At 38.1% G+C, this 19600-nt stretch overlaps 1 protein-coding gene across 5 annotated transcripts in view; it reads right to left on the minus strand.

Annotated features, from left to right (window-relative positions):
• acot7 (acyl-CoA thioesterase 7) overlaps window positions 1-19600 on the minus strand; it is a gene marked incomplete at its 5' end in the record, with an annotated part of 104453 nt that overhangs the window by 5048 nt on the left and 79805 nt on the right. For all 5 annotated transcript variants that reach the window (XM_079675387.1, XM_079675385.1, XM_079675386.1 and 2 more), the window contains 2 exons: window positions 6197-6381; window positions 14017-14133. In XM_079675387.1, the coding sequence (XP_079531513.1) occupies window positions 6197-6381; window positions 14017-14133 (302 nt within the window). The remainder of the gene's footprint in view (window positions 1-6196; window positions 6382-14016; window positions 14134-19600) is intronic.

Consider the following 19600-nt stretch of genomic DNA (forward strand, 5'->3'; position numbering starts at 1 on the left):
TCCATCTGTTCAGTCATGATTCATATTTGATATTATGAGTTTCTTTTGTGTTTGTGTTTGTAGTTCAGCATATGAAGCAATCATCCAGAGCTCCTCAATAATCTGGGCTACATTAAAGTTTCGACAACAGCTTTGTTGCGTAATATGATGTATACATACAACTGCAATTGGTAGTTATATATTGCATTCTGTTTAACAAGTAATTTTATTTCATAACTAAAAGCACAAAACAGAAGTAGATTAATAGAGAAAAAGCTTTAACTTGCAATACTAACAGTTCAAGTAAAGTAACACAAGATATTCACTCGACTAAATCACCTATCTCAAGCAAGTTTCAACTCCCAAATTGATTTTCCGAAAAGGATGGATTCCGATCATATCTTAGAAAACCTAATTCAACAATGTTTATATTGCTTTATTTATGCCTTAGAAAATGTGGCAGTGATTTAAGGAATGAATTATTTTCAGGGCTAAAACAAGACACAGAGATGTATAGATTTTGCTTAGACACTTCAAATAAAAAATATTATAACACATATTGTATTGAACTTTGGGTTATTAATGTCTCTCCTCTTTCTTCTTTAGTACTGCTAAGGGTCATTATAGGAAATGTAGTACAAATGATATACATACATTTCAAAATACCCAAAAAGTGACATTTCTGTTTCATCCAAGTTTTTACCAAATACATGTATATTATTGACTATCAAACACACAAATGATATTACTGTTTTTTATGTTGTTAATACACAATAATGGAAAACATTTACTGCTTATTCAGTTTTGGAAATTACATAGAACATTATAGGTTTTCTATGCATAATTCTTGAATAAGGTTTAATCATATACGACTTGTTTTCATAACCATCCTTGTATTGAGGGGGCTGCAATGAAGAAACATTTCTGTGTGTGCTCCATAACTCGGATAACCCGTCAGAAATATCTGCAACTGTGGCACAAGTGCACCCGTTAACCCGTCGCTGATTGTCTTGAATGGGAGGCATCTAAAAATAAATGTGCATCACTTCATGTGGACTATAGGAGGTTGCCGTGGCAACCAGGCTTGTTTTTGTGTCACGGGAGGCCAGCTGAGTCTCTGCCAGCGAGGAGGGCGAGAGATGGGGGAGAAAGGAGAGAAAGCTGAAGAAAAGAGAATAAAGGAGGAATGGAAAGAGAGAGAGAGGGGGGGGGCAAATAAATGATTAGAAAAGATGAATAGAGGCAGAAAGAGTAAGAGATTAAGAAAGAGATGGAATAGAAGAAGGCAGGAAGGAGAGATATGATGAGAAGAAGCACTAAACCCTCTGTATTTTTACCGAGAATGAATTCACTGATCAACTATTAACCCTTTATCCCTCTGCAGAAGGATTGCTACATGTGCACTCAGTTTTTAGCTACAACAACCTTTCATTCATACTAACACACAAACACACTCTAGCTCTGTCACAGTACAACCTCATCCTTGAACCAGCTGGTATTCAAAGCGTGCAATGGACAGAGGCTGAGAAGTGCTGACATTCTGTTAACAAGACAGTTCTTCGACCCTTTAAGCAACTGTTACCCCATAAAAAACGTCAGAAATGCAACATACCCCGGCAGGCCCGGACTGGCCATCGGGAGGACCGGGAGGTGGTGTGAACAAAGCGGGAGCAGAAAAGGGAAACCGGAGCTGAACCAGAAAAGCTCTAGCACGGAGCTAGAACGGGAAAAGCGCTGGTGTGAAAGCCGCAAAAGAGGAGCAGGGAGGAGAGGGAGACAGGTGAGGCTGGTTCAGGAGTCCAGACACACTCACAACTTTAAATGAACCAAGAACAAATAAATAAACAAGTTTCAATGTTTTTTCATATTGGATATGGTATGTTATTGGTTATGGCCATGTTCTTATGATTTTATGATTATTTAAATGTATACAGTTCTGTTTCATATGGGTTTATTCTCTTTATTTCCCCCTCAAAGTGCACCAGATTGATGAATTTAAGTCCAAGCATGCCCCCGGACCCCCCTAGAGGATGTCAGGTCGACCTCCACTTAAAATATGTTCACATGGATAGGTTCCTAAATATATTTGCAATTCTTTTTAAATAGTAACCCATGTTCATATGTTTATTCTGGGGTAGTAGATTTAAAGTTTAGGGCTATCACTACGGGCAGCAACGCTGTAAATATTGACAAATAAATCCAGGAAAATGGCACAAAAGAAAACTGGTAGACGCCTGGCTGGGTGTATAATTCCCGGCCTGACTTATTGTCCCAGTCCGGCCCTGTACCCCGGTCAAAGTGGCTTCCAGGCATTTTTCCATTATTTATATGCGGGCCCAGTGTGCACATTTATTATTTCAGTAATGTTCAAGGGTACTGCAGCAGCGAGGCAAGGCATCCCTACCACATCCTCCCTTCTGCTCATGCTGTCCCCTTTCCCAACTTGAGCATCACCCACAGTGTGCAACGCTGGTGACAGCCCATCGACAACACCCCTACCCCCCACCCCTGCTCAGCTAAAATGGGAAAATCTAAAAATAGTAGACACAGAGGGCTCACTGGAGAGAAAGTGAGAATGAGAAAATGGGGGAATAAGCACCTGAAGTCAAATATAGCAGAAGCAGTCTTTTTGATCAGGCTATTTTTAGAAAACAACTGGAGCAAAGTCTGCCCCGATGGGATGAACATTTCATTTGCAAACATTTTAGATGGTGGTTGTTTTATGATTCAGAGAAAAAAAGATAAGATATTCAGTGACAATATTAATACTTTAAAGAAGAGGGGGAGGAGGGGGAGATATAACCTGATTATTTATGTATTTAGGGGACGTAACACGTGGAAATATAGGGAACAATCCAGATGATTCATATTAAGGTTTCATATTAAGTGCACTGAGATAAACGTTGAAAACCCTCCTCACTAGACTCATACAAAGGCAAAAAAAACATAGTAGTTATTTGTTTTTTTACAAGGCACCATGATTTGTTTGTACAACCCGAGGAAGATGGTACAAGAAAGGAGTTGTATTTTTTGTATCAGAGGGAGATCAGACAGCAATGAGGGCATGAAGGCAGAGACAGTTGCTTGTTATGATCTGTAAAGTAATAGTTTGTCTCTTTGGGAAATAAGCTTTTGTTTTTATTCTTGCTAAGCATTAGATTCAACTTTCTTGTATGTGGAGAAAATATGAAGTTCAAGCCAGTAGTCCTTGTTAAGTTTAGCTTAGCATAAAGAATAGAAAGAGCTGGACAAGCTCTGCCCAAAGGTGACACAATCCTACTGCTCGCATCTCTAAAGCTAACCAATCAACACATTATAACTCGTTTATCAAATCCATACGAAACTAAAGTGTGAAAACGTCCACGGAGGAGTATTTAAAGCTGGTGCTGGGGTCAAACTAATCTTTGTATCATAACCAACTCATATATAATCTCATTTGATAAGCTATTTAAAAAGAAATATGGTGGTAGTGGCCCCAAGTGAAAACAGAAGGACAGGGAGGCCAAATGTTTGTCGCGCTCTGTTCAACTCAGCATTATCTGGCTTACCAGGCTAATTACTGTCATTGTAACATTTCCATCCCTCACAGTCCAATCTGCAGGTGTTAATTGGATTGACGTGTTAAACCTTAGTTCCTGAATTGGACGCATGTCTTTTATACACCAGGGGACCGAAATCTATTGAATAGGTTTTCCGTCATCAGTAGAGTTTAATGGGCACTCCCTGTTTTTGAGTCAATCTCATCTCATGTTTAAGCCCTCTGTAAATAGTGATAAAGCCAGAAATAGCCCTGACTGAGCCTCAGACCCTTTCTCTCGCTCATATAAATAAACATGTACGCATTTGTGCTCCGTGATCTGTTCAAGAATGTGCAACTCCCTGCGAAAAGCCCACTCTGTCATACACAAACCTGCATGCATCAGAGCTTTCTTTGTTTTGCACACATAAAGCAAATACATTCTGCATCCATCCTATATATTCATACACACACACACACACACACACACACACACACACACACACACACACACACACACACACACACACACACACACACACACACACACACACACACACACACACACACACACACACACACACACACACACACACACACACACACACACACACACACACACACACACACACACACACACACACACACACACACACACACACACACACACACACACACACATCACAGCCATGCCCTTATTTTGATATCCATTCATTTTGGTGGAGATACATTATTAAAATCAACATGAGATTGCTTTTGCCCTTCTTTTCATAAAAATTAGGTGAACAGAGAAATTACAATAACTCTAACCATGGCTCCACTTCCTTGCCAAGGTAATGAATTAATTCAGGGAGACAATAGCGCAAACCAAACGCGTGTTTTTGTGAAGTGGAAATGAGGACACTGACTAACATGTTTGTAATGGTCAAACAACAGAGACACACATGCTATGCACATTTCTGTCTGGCAGGGGCAGAACGAGAGGAGTCTGTTTTCAAATAGGCGTGTGATGGTGTTGAACGCTGGAGCTGCCATCATAAGTGTGTGTGAATGTGTATGGTACAAAGGGGGAATGCAGCCCTTGGCGGCATGACAACTATAACAACCATTTTCTGTGTGTCCCTCTCGTCCACACTTTAGCTTTCTTCCTACCAATTTCCTATTACACGCCTGTATTACTTGAAACATGACAGGACATGCTGTTGTGCAAAGCTTTACTTTGAAGATCGTTGGTCATCTTGAGAGTAATTTGGAACAAACAAACTATATTATATATTTCTACATGCTCTGGTTCATTATTTGTGTTAAAGTAGGAAAATAGGTGCAGGTTAACACAATAAATCAGCTTTGTGCTTGACCTCTGTTACTCGGTACTATGCACACACTTAAAGTTCAATGATTAGCCCAGGTAGAAACTCTGAGTTTTGTACAAGTGTGCACTCGAGACAATAATGACCTGCTGAGCTGCCCACTCGGACCATGCCAGTGTTAGGGATTATGCTATACTAAACACTCAAAGTCAGTTCTATTATTATCCAATTGACAAATAAAAAAACAACAAATATTCAGCAACAAATGTGCAAAAACAGAATATAAATTGTTGAATTACAAAAGACAGAGCGATACTCCTACATATAATGATTAAGGTTAATCAATTTAATGTTAAAATGAGATGCAATCCAATAAATCCTTTATTCAGAGCTTTAAAAGGGATTCAAATGGCTTCACTGTTTTTTAAATGGCCTTCAATGAAAAGCTCACCTTGCAGAGTAGTTGGACGAGTTTAAAAGAGATCATCACAGAGACAATCAGAGTCTGCGAATGGCGCCAGGAAATCATTTTAATATGCTATGTTAAACAGATGCCTGTGCATACAGTGTTTGCATACAAACAGGGCTTGGATCATTGTGTACTGCCGAGCCAGAACAAACAGCAGGCCTCTCTCGCCTGTCGGCAGGTAAGTGTGCACACTCTACATCCTGACAAGTGCTGAGTCAGCCAGACGCACTCCATGTCCAGGGACGTTGTAGAGATATTAGCATTCAGCCCTCTGGGCTTAATGTGCAAACATAGCAAAGATTTAGTGCACTTAAAAGTCACTGACATGCAAAATCGCCAAATAAATGGCCGCGTTGCTCATGCTGTGAGCTGTCCTAAAGTCACAGGTGTCTCTCACTAAAGGAATATGACTACCAGGGAAAAAGCAGAGAAACAGAAGATCAACTTGCTGAATAACTGTGTGTGAACGTTAAATTGCAATGTGACAAGGACTCTGTCACTTTTTATAAAACGTTTTAGTACAAAAGTCTGGAGAATAATATTTCATTATGAGTGGAAGTAGTGAATTACATATAATTGAGTTTCATATAAAGAATAGATCGTTTTATTTGAAAAAAACATTTTGTCAGCCTGTGAAATTATCTTATTTTATTTAGTATTTGTCCAAGGACACGCTTTAAAACTGAAAAGGGTACAGCCACAAGTATCAGCAGAAACACCATGGCCGCATTTGTACATTATAAAACATTGAGGGACTAATGTTTTAAATTAATCTGTGTGCAGAGTAGGGTACACATTAAACATTTGGCTCTGTCTGTATCAGACCTGTTAAAATTAGGCCCTTTGTGTATTTAAAATGATGTACTATACAGGATCAAATCAATGACTGACTTTCGACAGCAGAGACTGGGTGGTACCAACCTTAAGAGGCGGGACAGGCAGGGCCTTGTTGGCCTTGTCCAGGGAGATGTAGGTGAAGAAGGCTGAGACAGCACGATATTTCTCTTTCCCTGCCTCCATCAGCGAGGAAGCGTCTACAAACACTTCAATTTCCATCGACTTGTTGCTGGCGAACGTGAGCCGCCCCGTCACCGTCACCACACAGCCTGGGGGACAAGAGGGGAAACATATGTCTGTCATTCATGCAGCATACCGGTTTTTTAGTAGTATAGTGTTATAGATATTTCATATTTAGTTTAGTTGAAGCTCACATGCTTCAAATGCTTATAAAGAGACAAAGAAAAAAGAAAATGTAACCTCAAACCAGAATTATAGAAGTTTAAAATCACCTGGAAACTTTGAGGGAAGGCAATGACCTTCAATGTTAGTAATTTACGCACGTATAGTTCAATTTAAGGACATATACGAATGGATTCACTGAACATGAAATAAGTGGGTTTATTGATATAGTCAGCAGAACCAATGTAGGATCTTCTCTTGCAATCTACTTCACATTGTTGAATCATGAACTTCAGAGAGAGTCTGCAGAGTGAAGCCGGCCAATGATCTCTGGCTGGAAGAATTTAAGAACTACATCCAATCACGGCAAACTATTTAGATCAATACAACAAATAATAGTGTTTTGTTTGAAGTAAGACAGAAAAGTTTGAAGGTTGTTTAAACGGGTATATGCTTTAAAATTAGAATATTTTAAAGATGTGAATTTTTACCGGCACAATATTAAGAGGAAACATCACTGCTGCTGCAGAGCATTTATTCCATCTATTTTGATTTCATCCTGAGGCTCGTCTAATCTATGTAGCACATTTTACTCTTTTCCTTTGTCACTTCAGGGAAGAGGGGAAAAAAGAGGCACCTAGCACGGGGTATTGCGATGTGATCCTTTATGCTTTTTGATGCCTGTACTGTATTATTGCTGCTGTTGCCATAGAGACATAGAAGAGCTCTATGACTGAGATCCTATCAAACAGTCCAAGTCTTGGAAACTAAAAGGCGTACATGGAAAATTAAACAAAGCTTTTATCAAAGTATGCTCTGCAAACTATCTCCTAGAGGACTTTACATTTCAGTGGAGCGTTGTTCAGTAATGGAGCCTTTTACTCATACGGGCATGTCCTCTTTGTAAAATAACGAGACAAAAGACCTCATCCATTAAATAATGGCTTCACTGTGCCAGTGGCCCGTGCAAGAGTCCTTTCTGTTTGAGTCTGTTTTAAATGATGTAGAAAAGTTTAAATCTTCTATGTGTGGAGCCTGGAGAAATGTGGGGAAATAACAGTTGACCATGTGAGTTTGATTCTTAAGTTTTACATTTGTATAACAGTTTGTGTTAGTAAATTAATCATTTTGGAAAACATCTCAGTGTTCAAGACCAACTCAAATACAACTGAAATTCCTCAGTCATATTAACACACGCTTAAATTAAGTGTGGGGTGGTAATCTCTCAATATTGATACATTTAGCACTAACTGTGACTACATTTGATTTGTTTAAAAGCTCTTACTTCCTGTATCTGCCAAACACCATTTTTCAAATAGACTCCAATAAAATTAAAATAAATAAACATTCTGCTTAAATGAATAAAGGAGGCTTCCAGACAAAGTAAAATACTGTGTTTGTGATGGTATGGAGAGAAGGAGATATTAACGCAGTGGGAAGCACAACAATGAAGCTAATAAAGTAGGAACTTTTGAGGGAATTATGCACCGAGTGAATAAACAGGCGCCATCTTGCATATTAGTCTCCAATTCTCAGGACACATCCTTGGCTCTGCAAAACACTGTTTTCTCTACCAGCTGTATTTTCCTGAATACAACCATCAGTCTGAATGTGTGGAAGGCACAGACCACCCATACGTTTGCATTTTAAAGTAATTGAAAGTATCTGTTATTGACCAAAGGCAAGATGGATGGAGTTTTGGGTTGAGGATCAGGCGAAAACATATGGACATTGGAAATGCAATTTTAAGCAAGTGATAAAAAAATGTTGTAACTAACCTTATTCTAACCCCCAGTTATGTTAGGAAATAACATTATCAACAATAGAAATTATACACACTAAGAGATTTTAGAAATGTCATCAAGGTGATAACAAAAATAACACTGAGTGAAGAGTTGTGAAAAAGTCATTAAGTAAGGTTGTATAAGAAATCAGGATGACGTTGGACAAAAGAACCATTCATGTATTTCCATTCAGTGTGCTCAAGCAGCGAAAACACTGATGATATTTATTCTCTCCCTCACTGCTGAGTTGTTACATGTTACTGCCAGCAGCCAGTCCAGAGTTATTCAGGTGAACTATCTCTGTCGCAGATTTATTAGGCTCAGTAAAGCATGCTCTGCTCACGAATGACATTACACACAAAAAAGAGCTTTGAAAAAAGTGGTCGATTTCTTTTTAAAGACCTTCACTATGAAAAATGTATTTATGCAGAGAGTAGATCTTGGACTTGTGTATGGCCAGCCAACCTGAACATTTGGCAGACCCTCATCTCTAAGGGGCTGTTTGATACAGCTAATATGCTGCAAGGACAGTCCCTGCAGGGCCTCGTGTTGAGAGCACAAAGCTGCAATTGTGACGCCTTTAAGCCATAGGTTTGTCGATTCTGCTACGGCCAGTGTGAGGAGAAATCAGGTTTTCCTGTTACTCTTTCTACCACAAATAGACAAAAGTGAAAGTACTCGGAGGTTGTGAAATCTACTCAGGATGGATTCTTGTTTGTTGTTCTCGGTGTGGGGGAGTAGTGACCTATTTACATCTTACAGTCACTCTTTTGCAATGTTTTGTAGAGTTAGCAACTAACACTACACTGTTAGGCCATGTGAGGAAAGGAAGGATTATTTAGTTTTACCATTGCTTTACGACAGTAATCAAACCTATTTAATTCTGCTCCGTCAAGTTAAAGGAACGTCAAAAGTTATTTGAATGAGTGTTTAAACGTCTTATTCTGTCCATAAAGGTGCAAATTAAGGACTGTTTAAGTTGTCAATATTGTCCAAGTCAGATGTTGGAAAATGACAGGACAGAAAACAGGCCCACGTTGTTCTGAAAAGTGCAGTCAAATGGTCTGAAAAAGACAATTACATATTTAGTTTTAGAGTAGTATTTGTGTAGTATAAGTCGTTTTTTCGTTATTTATTCTTGTTTTCGAATTTTTAGTAGTCTTTCTGTAGCTCACAAATCTAGACTTATACCCAGGGTAGCTTTGCTGTAGTTCAACTTCTTCCTGTGTGAAGTCATTTGGAGATTGCTAAACTATTCTTTCTGTAGCTTTCCCATTGGTAGTTGTTCTACATTGTCCTCTTTTCCCAGTGGGCTTCCTGTAAATTGCATTTGTGCATCAGCAGGTTGCCGGAGATGACTACAAAAGAAGGGAACAAAGGCAACGCAGGTGAAAAAACATCCCTCACTTCTGACAACTTCTACAGAAACACTTAAGGCCAACTATTGTTTCTTTTGTTGCCGGCAATCAAAGACAGATTCTCATATTCAGCAACACACTGTTCAGTACCTTCACTCCACTCTAAGGATCTATTTGATTTATAAAGCCAACTGTCTACTTAAGTTAATCAAGCAAACAGTGCAGAAATGTCAGGCTTGTGCAAATCATATTGTACAAGCCACTATTTATAGTTACACACACAAAAACCCATCTTACTAAAAGAAAAACTAAATTCTTCATGTTGTTTTAACTGTTCATGTACCTTTGTGTTTGAGCAAAACAAACAATGAAGTGAAAAACACAAAGTTAGGCATTCATTATGCCAAAATGTTCCTTCCTTTAGTCCTCCTTTTTATCTCCCTGAAATCCGCTGTAATCCAACACTCGCCTTTTCAAGTTTTATCTTTCTTTGTACCTTTGTGCATTCCTATGGCTCATCAGTGGCCAGAACCTCACTGACTTTTTTTGTCAGTTCCAAACAATAGACATTATTGTTTTTTGCCGGCATCAAAGTGCACTTTACTTTTCGGTAAGTCTGTGGTTAGGGGGGGAAATGAAGCGCTTCTCTGAGTAGGTGAGGAACAAAAAATTACTAATAAACAAGTGACTCACGAGCTGCAACATCGAGTGCAGCTTTCTCTAATGTTTACATTTAGTATCTCATCTCCACTCAGACTGGAGTTAGGCACTAGCTATTCATGCTTGTTGGCGAAGGAAAATTACTCTACATAAACGTAAACATGCAACAGAAAAGAAAATAAGATAATGAAATGCTCTACACACAGAAGATACAATCTGCGAAAACCTGTCTTCGTTGTCAATGAGGTGACAAACGAGGTGTGAGAGGGATTATGATACGAGGACAAGTCAACAACTCAAATAAATGCAACACATTATTAAAACATAGTCGCTTATTTTAATGCTAATGGCAGATTATTTTAACTACTGTAGTACCTCCTTAATTGTTTTAAGATATGTCAAATAATTAATTAATCAACGAGTATTACTGCTGCAATCAAAAGTTTGCCCCATGATAATTACTTTGCATGTTTGGTCCAAATGTTCCTTGATGTAAGTAAAACATTTTATTTGTTCTGCTCTTGCGTTGATAATGCATGAGCCCAAATGTTGTTTTAAACCTTGGTGCCATGTTTCTTTGCATTTGACTAAATTCATGTTTATTTAAAAACGTATTGTGTAGCTTTCTCACACAGCATGACGGATCAAATTTGATTTGGTGGGGCAAGTTAACACCTGGGAAATAATATTCGTCTTGGCCCCTCCAAATAATGACATTTCAAGTGGATTTTCTATCCTATATATTTTTTATGTTGTTTAACTTAGGTACTAAGTGTCACCCTGCCTGGCTCTACAGTTATATGTCTGCTGTGAATTGTTCAGACTCAACACAGCAGGACCTCTAAAAATAAACATATCATGGGAGAATCCTCCACATAAGCCATGTGCAGACACAGACCTCGGTCTGTTTTATGTTCTGGGTCTCTATTTCCCACCGTGATGCATTTAATGCTCATTCTTTCTGTGTCTGCTGGTGTGTGGTCGTCTAGTTCATGGAGTTTGTAGAGCACATATGCATTAGTGTTCTCAGAGCTTTTTACATGTCAATATGGAAATAATGAAATGTCATGATGTTTAGGTTTTTGCCACGAGTTTAGCACCCTAGGCTGTTTCTGCCATAAACAGAATTGGCAAAAAGTCTGTATACCTTCAACTTTCACATCTGTAGACTAAATAAATAAATGTGGTGATTGTGGAAGTACCCTCCCTGTGAGGAAAACCTTCCCTTAAAAGGCATAGTTCAGTATCCAATACTGAATCTCATATTAGTCTCCTAAAAACATTTCCTACCTTCATTTATTGAATTCTCCATGTGTGAATGTTGTTGCCAAATATGATTGAGAAACATGTATTACTGCTTTTAAGTTTAAGTACTAAAACACAACATCAATTATGGAAATTATTACCACATGGACTATTTAACATGTTTGACTTCCAACACAACTGCAGCTGTGCTGTAAATATCTCAGAGTCATGTCATAATATCTACATTTAGGTGGGAGTAATTAATAATCAAAGGAAAGAGGAAAGCATCAAATAAAAGAGATAACTTACAGCCTGCAATGCCAGTGGCTATTTCTGGGTTGTTTTTTTGTTTTGATCTTTGACAACTCTTTTTCCTCAGAACACCTTTTGAGTTTTTGTCTGTTCACCTTAAGCATAATGGGAAATCTACGGGTGACATAACACCTAAGTCACTGTGGGAGCCAGGGGAAATCATGTCAGCACCACCTAAACTCAGAGGACAGTCCGAGGCAGCAGCTGAAGCGAGAGTGACTGGAAGAAGCTGAAAGACGTGGAAATGGATCTTGACCAATCTTTTACGCTCAGCTTTCCAGGCCTGAATCCCAAAAAAGTGTGTTTTAAATGTTTTAAAAGGTGCTACTCTCAAGTCCGTCTCAGCCACTTACTCTTTACTCAGGCTTGCTTGAAAAACTGCTTTTGGTTTGAGTGAATGATCCTGCTTGAATAAAGGAACCTGCACTTGGAAATACATGAATCTGCAAATGGTGTGGACTCACAGCTGACCTGGCACACTTGTGCTGAGCTGTGAAGTATATCAAATGTTCTTTCCACTTCATAATTCAACAATGGGGAGAAATGTAGCGGATCCATTGTTAACATCATATCGTGAGACAATCATAACATCTGAACGTTAGCACTGGATGTCTGGATCACATCATCTCAGCAAGTGAACAGATAAAAGAGACACTGAGCTGAGGAAAAGTAAAACCCATAGATGTTATAAACTATCATTCAACACTTTGCTGCTTTCAGTCACTTTTGAAATCCATAAAAAGACCAATAAAAGAAAGAAAGAAACTAAGAAGGCTTCCACAACTGGTCAGCAAGACCACTAAATAAAATCAAGTAATTCAGATGGTAATATATCAAATGTTGTATAACATTGAGAATGAATTGAGAAACATGTATAATATGTCTATCACTAACACTCCTCCTGTTCGGATCTAATTCGCTTGTGTGTGTATATTTAGGATTTGGATTTATATTTAACTGTCCTGACAAGCACTTCAGATTAACTGCGCTGTCCAAACTGTGCAGCCAATAAACCTTAAATCCAGCATTTAACTTTCAGAAATGAATAGCATTACATTTTTACATTACATTGCATTTCGCTGACGCTTTTATCCAAAGCCACTTACAATAAGTGCATTCGACCAACAAGATACAAACTAGAAGAAAACAGAATCATATAAGTACATCAGGTTTCATCGAGACAACATATTTCAAGTTCTACTCAACTGGCTTTAGATAAGCCAGTCCTTTGTTAGTATATAAGTGTTTAGTTAGTAAATGAGTGCTTAGTTAGTATATAAGTGCTTTTTTAACATTTTATAAAAAAAAGATATTTTTTTGCTCGAGGTGGAGTCGAAAGAGATGAGTTTTCAATCTGCGCCGGAAGATGTGTAACTTTTCTGCTGTCCTGATTTCAATGGGGAGCTCACTCCACCATTTTGGAGCCAGGATAGCAAACCCACGAGTTTTTGCTGATGGGAACTTGGGTCCCCCTCGCAGTGCGGGTGCAGCGAGCCGTTTGGCTGATGCAGAGCGGAGTGCACGTGCTGGGGTGTACAGTTTAACCATGTAAAAAACAAAAGTAGTATTAATGTTGTCACCATTCTGAGATTTGTCCCATTTAGATTTCAAAAGCTAAGTGAATGCACTTAGTCGAATGCACTTATTGTAAGTGGCTTTGGATAAAAGCGTCAGCTAAATGCAATGTGATGTAATAATGTAATGTAAGTGGATAATGTAGTCGTCATAAAATCCTTGACTGGACTTTAAAATGAGAGGCTAAGAGTGTGTCCATATGGAAACCCCGACCTGACAGACAGAAGTGTTGTAAATACAGTGTAAAGGATTTTTCACTACAGCGAGGAAACGGCTCAGACACAGAGCTTGGTAATGGAAAATAGTTAAATCATAACAATGGTGTGTTTATTCCAGATGAAGCGGCAGCTCTACAAAACACAACTGGTCTTGATTAGCATCAGTATGACAGCTGTTAACTCTGCCTAGTACAATTTAAAACAGCACTGTCTGACGCTGAATTTACAGACTGCTGAGTTTTTCCACATTATTGTGCAAATCATTAATGAGCAAGAGGCCAAAGTGAAAGGAGCCAAACACTTCCTGCAGTTTATCATCAACACTTATTGTTGGAGAGGTACATATCCTTAAATGTGTTAGTATGTTTATGTATCAGTGACTTTAGGTGTTTTCTCTATGTCACCCTCACCTTTGATGATCTTGCGATGGAAGTTGATGGCTTCCACAGAGGCCGTGACGATGTTGGTTCTGCAGTGCCGAGCCGCCACAATGCCGGCGACCTCGTCCATCAGCTTCATGGTCACACCTGTTCCAGACACAAACACACGTTTAGCTTTTGTAAGATGTAGAGGGGATACATACCAGAAGATTACAAATATATTTAACAGTATATGTTGTGTTGTTATTTGATTTGAGTCTCTTCACTATGTAAAAAACAAGGGAAAAGGGAATATGAAATATTACCTTAACACAAAGTCTGTTTTGTTCAAATCAACAGAATAGAAAAAAAGGTTTGATTTTTTATTGATTTGTTATTAAACGGATTATTACTATTTGTATACAGTATGTTTTGAGTATGCTGTATTGTTGGAGGAACGTGGGACTTTTTATTTGCCGACAGCTACACTGCAGCAGTTGTGAATATGACAATAAAACCTTTGAATCTTGAGAATCTTCAAAGCCCCAGAACAAACCAGTAAGGGCCACTTGAGTTGAGATTTCTTTGTCAGCTGCTCTTTGAAGTAAAAGGATGAACTTACGCTGACCTCAAGCTATGATTGTGCACTTGTACATCTTCTGAAATTGAAAAGTAGCAAAAGAACATCAGCCTTTTAGGTGGCAGTTTATAACTTGGAGGTATATAGTTTTCTGAGATGCTGAGGCTAATGGAATTCCTAATACAATTAGAAAACTATCCACCTGAAGCAAAATTATTGACAAATCTTCTTGCCTTTTTCTCAGCATAAGTTTCTCATTTAGATACATAAGTGTACACTGTTGATTGGATATGAGCTTACTGAAAACAAGAAGTGTTTCCATAGACTTGACTGATCTTATATGAATGTTCAATAAACTGCCTTTAATCTATGTTACGTTTGTGTTAAGGACAATCATTTCAGTTCACCTCTTTATATTGGTATAAAAAGCATGTTGGTCCACTGTTTACAACTTATACTGAATAGTCCATTTATTTCTCCACAGAGAATGTCCTCAGCATCAGTAATTGGTCCTTATGTTTGAAAGTCCATCTTTTAACACTTCCCTTACAAATGACCTTTTGCAGCTGTGTGAATAATGACATTCCTCTCTAGGAAGCAAAGTCTGAAGAAGCATGACGGTGCTTTACCCGAGCAGAAAGGAGACGGTTGGTGTGTCGTGCATATAAAAAGTGTTTGGCTCTGAAACGTTGGTTCCTTAAAAGGAAAAGTTCATTATGTGAAATACTCTTTTTGCTGTTACCAGGCTCAGTAACACCTGATAAATTGATGTCAAAGTACAACCAGGAAAGAGTCCATCAATCCCTGATTTTTTTTTATCAGTTTCCTTACTTTCATCCAACATTCAAACTTCATATTTCCTATACCATATTATTATTTAACTGTTTATTTAACGAAGGAGGACTGAAGAACTAAATGATAACAATGTTGTAGCTTCTAGCTGCAGCTCTACAAAACATAACTGGTCTTGATTAGCAACAGCACTCTGAGGCTGAACAAATTACTCTACATTATTAGCAATTTAGTTATAAGAGGGTGCATTTAATTTATGGTTAAGAAAAAAACAAAGCAGAATCATTAAAGGTGGAAACACAACTTATTGCAGCCTGGTACCAACACTGCCGTACATGATTTGGAGGGTTACATATCCTTAAACCAGGGTAGTGTCAGAGAAAGATGTTTGTGTTTGTTGTGTTAAAACTGTATGTTTAGCTGTTAATTGACACATTATAACAAAAAGGTAGAAACTCAAGAAGTGTAAAGCTACAAAAATATAAATCACTAGATAACGTAGTAGAAGGGGATCAAGAGCCTCAACACATCAGTTCATCTGAATAAGCTAAGATAATTGTTCCAATGAAAGTTGCTGCATTATGTTAAAAGTCTTATTAATAACGACCATGTGCTCTAGATATCGTGGTTGTTTGATGATGTATACTTGGAATAAAATCCATTGTGAAGGAAATTAATGTTCTTCGTGTGAGAGAGCAAACTACAAACTCCTACCAGCCACCTTTCAAACCCACAGGAGGCAAGTTTGTGATACTAAAAAGATACATTTTGGTTGAAGTATCACATTTAAGATGTGAGAGCACATCAAATAATCCATCTTCCTAACGCTTACAGAGCACTTTCCCAATTCAAACACTAAAAGCTTGCAAATGATCTCAAGGGCAAGGAAACACTTTGGGAAGAAAATCAAAGTTTTAGATTACAGTATGGATTGAAAGCCAGTATTTTCTTAAAGGAGCAGAGTTTACAAAGTGGACACAGAGGAATTAACAAATCTACTTATGCATTTGTCTTTGTGTGACACACATAAAGCTAAGTCAGCTTGTGTAAATAAAACGGTTGTTTGTGGGTTTCTCAAAGAAAGTGGGACATCTTGTATAGAGTGGGTGGGCTGTAGAGGAGAAAATAAGAGGAGGGGGCATCTGTTTCTCATGTCGGAGAAAGTGTGTGTGTGTTTGTGCAAGCATGCTCATTTACAGATAAATGCAGAACCTCCACTTAACATTATAGTTGCCCCCACTCGTTCCCGTTTGAGTTGCTTTATGCATCTCTCAGGCTACAGAAAAATCAATAAGTCTGCTTGCTGATGGCTGTTTGGCTCCTAAAGTCTCCTACCATCTGCACTGTGTGGCTCTATTTATGACAGCCAAATGAGTGGGAGTACAAACAGAATGTGCTGCTTGCTCCCAAATGCAGCATTCACAGTAAAAGTGGGCCCGCTGAGTTGATTAAGAATTAAACATGCCATTACTTTGACATCCTCTTCTCCCGCATGGCCAGAGCACCACTTCCATTTCATTTAGCTGATGATACTGATATGTAGGAAGGTTTAATATGGAAATCCAACTTAATATATTCTCCAAGCTAAACCTTTGTCATGGGTAAAAGAGAGATGCACTTACATTTCATAATAGAAAATAGTCTTACAGTACACGAGGAATGATGCTCTAACTTTGATTTGTGATTGACGTTGTTAAACTCAGGCCAGACATTTGAAAGTGACACATCTTTTGCTCGATCACATAAAAAGGCACCATCATTTTTAACTCAAACTAAAACCCTGTTTATCGGGAAAGTATCACCATTAAAACGCTCTCTGATAAAGGTGGATGATGTGGTTGAGTGTCAGTCTTAAAGCATTTGTGGGCATGGAAAATATATCCCTCACTTCTTTAATCTTGTTGTGAAGGATTTGCCAAACCCATTTAGAAGTTTTTTTTCCATCTCTGCTATGTTGTGAAAATTGATGGGATCTCACCTAAGATTGAATATTTCCCCTGGGTACAAGGCAAAGCTGGCTGCTGCCATTCAAACCATGGAATAGTCGTGTCTGAGCATGTAACACTAAACGGAGACAGATCACGACCTGACAAGAGGAGGAAATTGAATGGATTATGCTAAACTGAATCTTAACAATTCAAAAAAATGCATAGGCAACTTACCTAACAGTTGATTTAAAATGTATCGCTCTAAACTTTGAGAACATTGACAAGCTAATGGGTACTATAATACATTAGTATTAAAGCAATTACACTTCATATTTTAAATTAACAAAAGGATAACATCATGTGAAAGTGGTTAGCACATAGTGATGAACCCACAACTACCCTTACAGTTCCCCTAGACTCTACAGACTTTAAATTGTTGAGATATTTGGGTTCGCAACTTAAATGTTTCACTTTAGTCTCGGCTTTTATCAGAATTGTTTTCATCCAAAGAAGAAAAACTTCTAAAAACCCAAAAGTTGCTCAGCACTAAACAGCAGAAAGACACATTTAGTTACTTAAGTAAATAAAGTTAGTGAACAACTTTCCTCAGAAGTTGGTGAAGAAAAAAAAAAAGAGTTAAAGAAAGTTAGTTTTGTACTTAGTGGACAGACACGACTCCAGATAAATGATACCGATGCTATGAATCTTTAAGATTTTAGATTAGATTGTTTAAGAAGGAAAATGTTTGCTCTCTTATGGAAAATGTACATTAATACTTTAAAGTGTTATAGGATATCCATTTCTTTAATGAACTTTCAAATTAAAAGTTGACTGCGGCAAGAATTCCCACTTACAATAGGCGGTCTTGTACATCCTTATAATTAAGCCTGGTTCCCTATTGCTACTATTAAATCGAACTGTCCAGTACCTTTTCAACTCTGGAAGCCGTCCCAAAATATAATAAACTTAGCTACTATCCCAGTTACGTCCATAACAGTATATAAATATATTTAGCTTTAAACAATGCAATTGTAAGAATTAACATTCAGATGAACTAACTGAAGCAGAAAAGCTGCCATACATAATCAATTGCTGTTGCTTTTTCCCGCACAAATATCTCTGTTTTCATGTTATCCCTGGTAGTATCAGACATGGATCAAGCTGATAAGCACTGATGATAATAATATTTGAAACAAATTGAAACCTTGTCTCATTTCATCTTCAATTTTTGAAATATCAAAGCGTAAGAATGACATTACACTTGTGTATTCTTAAGTCAACAGTAATAGCATAAGGGCTCTTATCAGAATGAAAAGATCTAGAAGGTCATTTGGGGTGAATAAAGGAATCTTAAGGGACGGAGAGAAAGCCCCGCTCAGCATGCTTTGGTATGAAGTGAATGCTAATGTCCTAAACGGCTAGACTGGAAAAGTCAAGAATATCGTCTTATGACATGACAGGAATAGAAATGTACTGCAGAATAGTTATTTGTGGATTGGACTGAAAATTTCAGAAGGACCTTGAGACTCAGTGGAGCAGCGAGAGTGGGCTCCCGTTGCCTTGTTCCCCGGCTCCCCGATGCTAGCAGACCTCCAGATGCCTTGTGAAAATGAGACTAGTGAGTGTGGGGGGATAATTACCCCAGTTTGCTCATGTTCTTCACTTTACCACACACCCATAGAGACTTCGGTACTCAAAGTAGCTTTGAGTAGCTAAAAGCTGGGAGTTTGGGTGTTTGGAAACACTGTTGTATAGTTCTGATGGTAGAGCTGAGAGGCAAATATACACGGTCACTTCATTATCTACACTTGTGGAATTATAGCTGTTTATTTCTCCTCACCACACACTTGTGGGAAGAGGCTACGGCAATTCTCCAACATTGTTCATTAACATTCATTCATTTTATATAGAAAAATTAACATTTAATTAAGCTTTTAAGAGAAATTAAAGTGAAAATCTGGTGCATAGAGGTCTGAATTCTAGCTGAGTGTACAGACTTTGGTTCAAGTCCAAAATCATTGCAAGAACTTTTTAAATAACTCAAAGGTTTATTTTTCCTAAAACTTCTTCACTCTCCACTTTTTTTCCTACGAGTTAGTATTGTCTAGGTAACAATGAATGGTGTCTACATATTGCACACACCATGCATCTACTGACACATATCGGTTAAAATGTAACATTTTAATTTTCTGATCTTCATATTAGAGGTCTTTTATAGTAGATTTTTAACCACACATTTGTGTAGCCCAGAGGCTAGGTGCCTGCATACTTTGTTATACTGGAAATATTAAAAAGAACGTCCATTATGGGGCAGATCAGGACGTTCATCATCCAC

The sequence above is a fragment of the Notothenia rossii genome (assembly GCF_949606895.1).
Source record: "Notothenia rossii genome assembly, chromosome: 4".
NCBI lineage: Eukaryota > Metazoa > Chordata > Actinopteri > Perciformes > Nototheniidae > Notothenia > Notothenia rossii.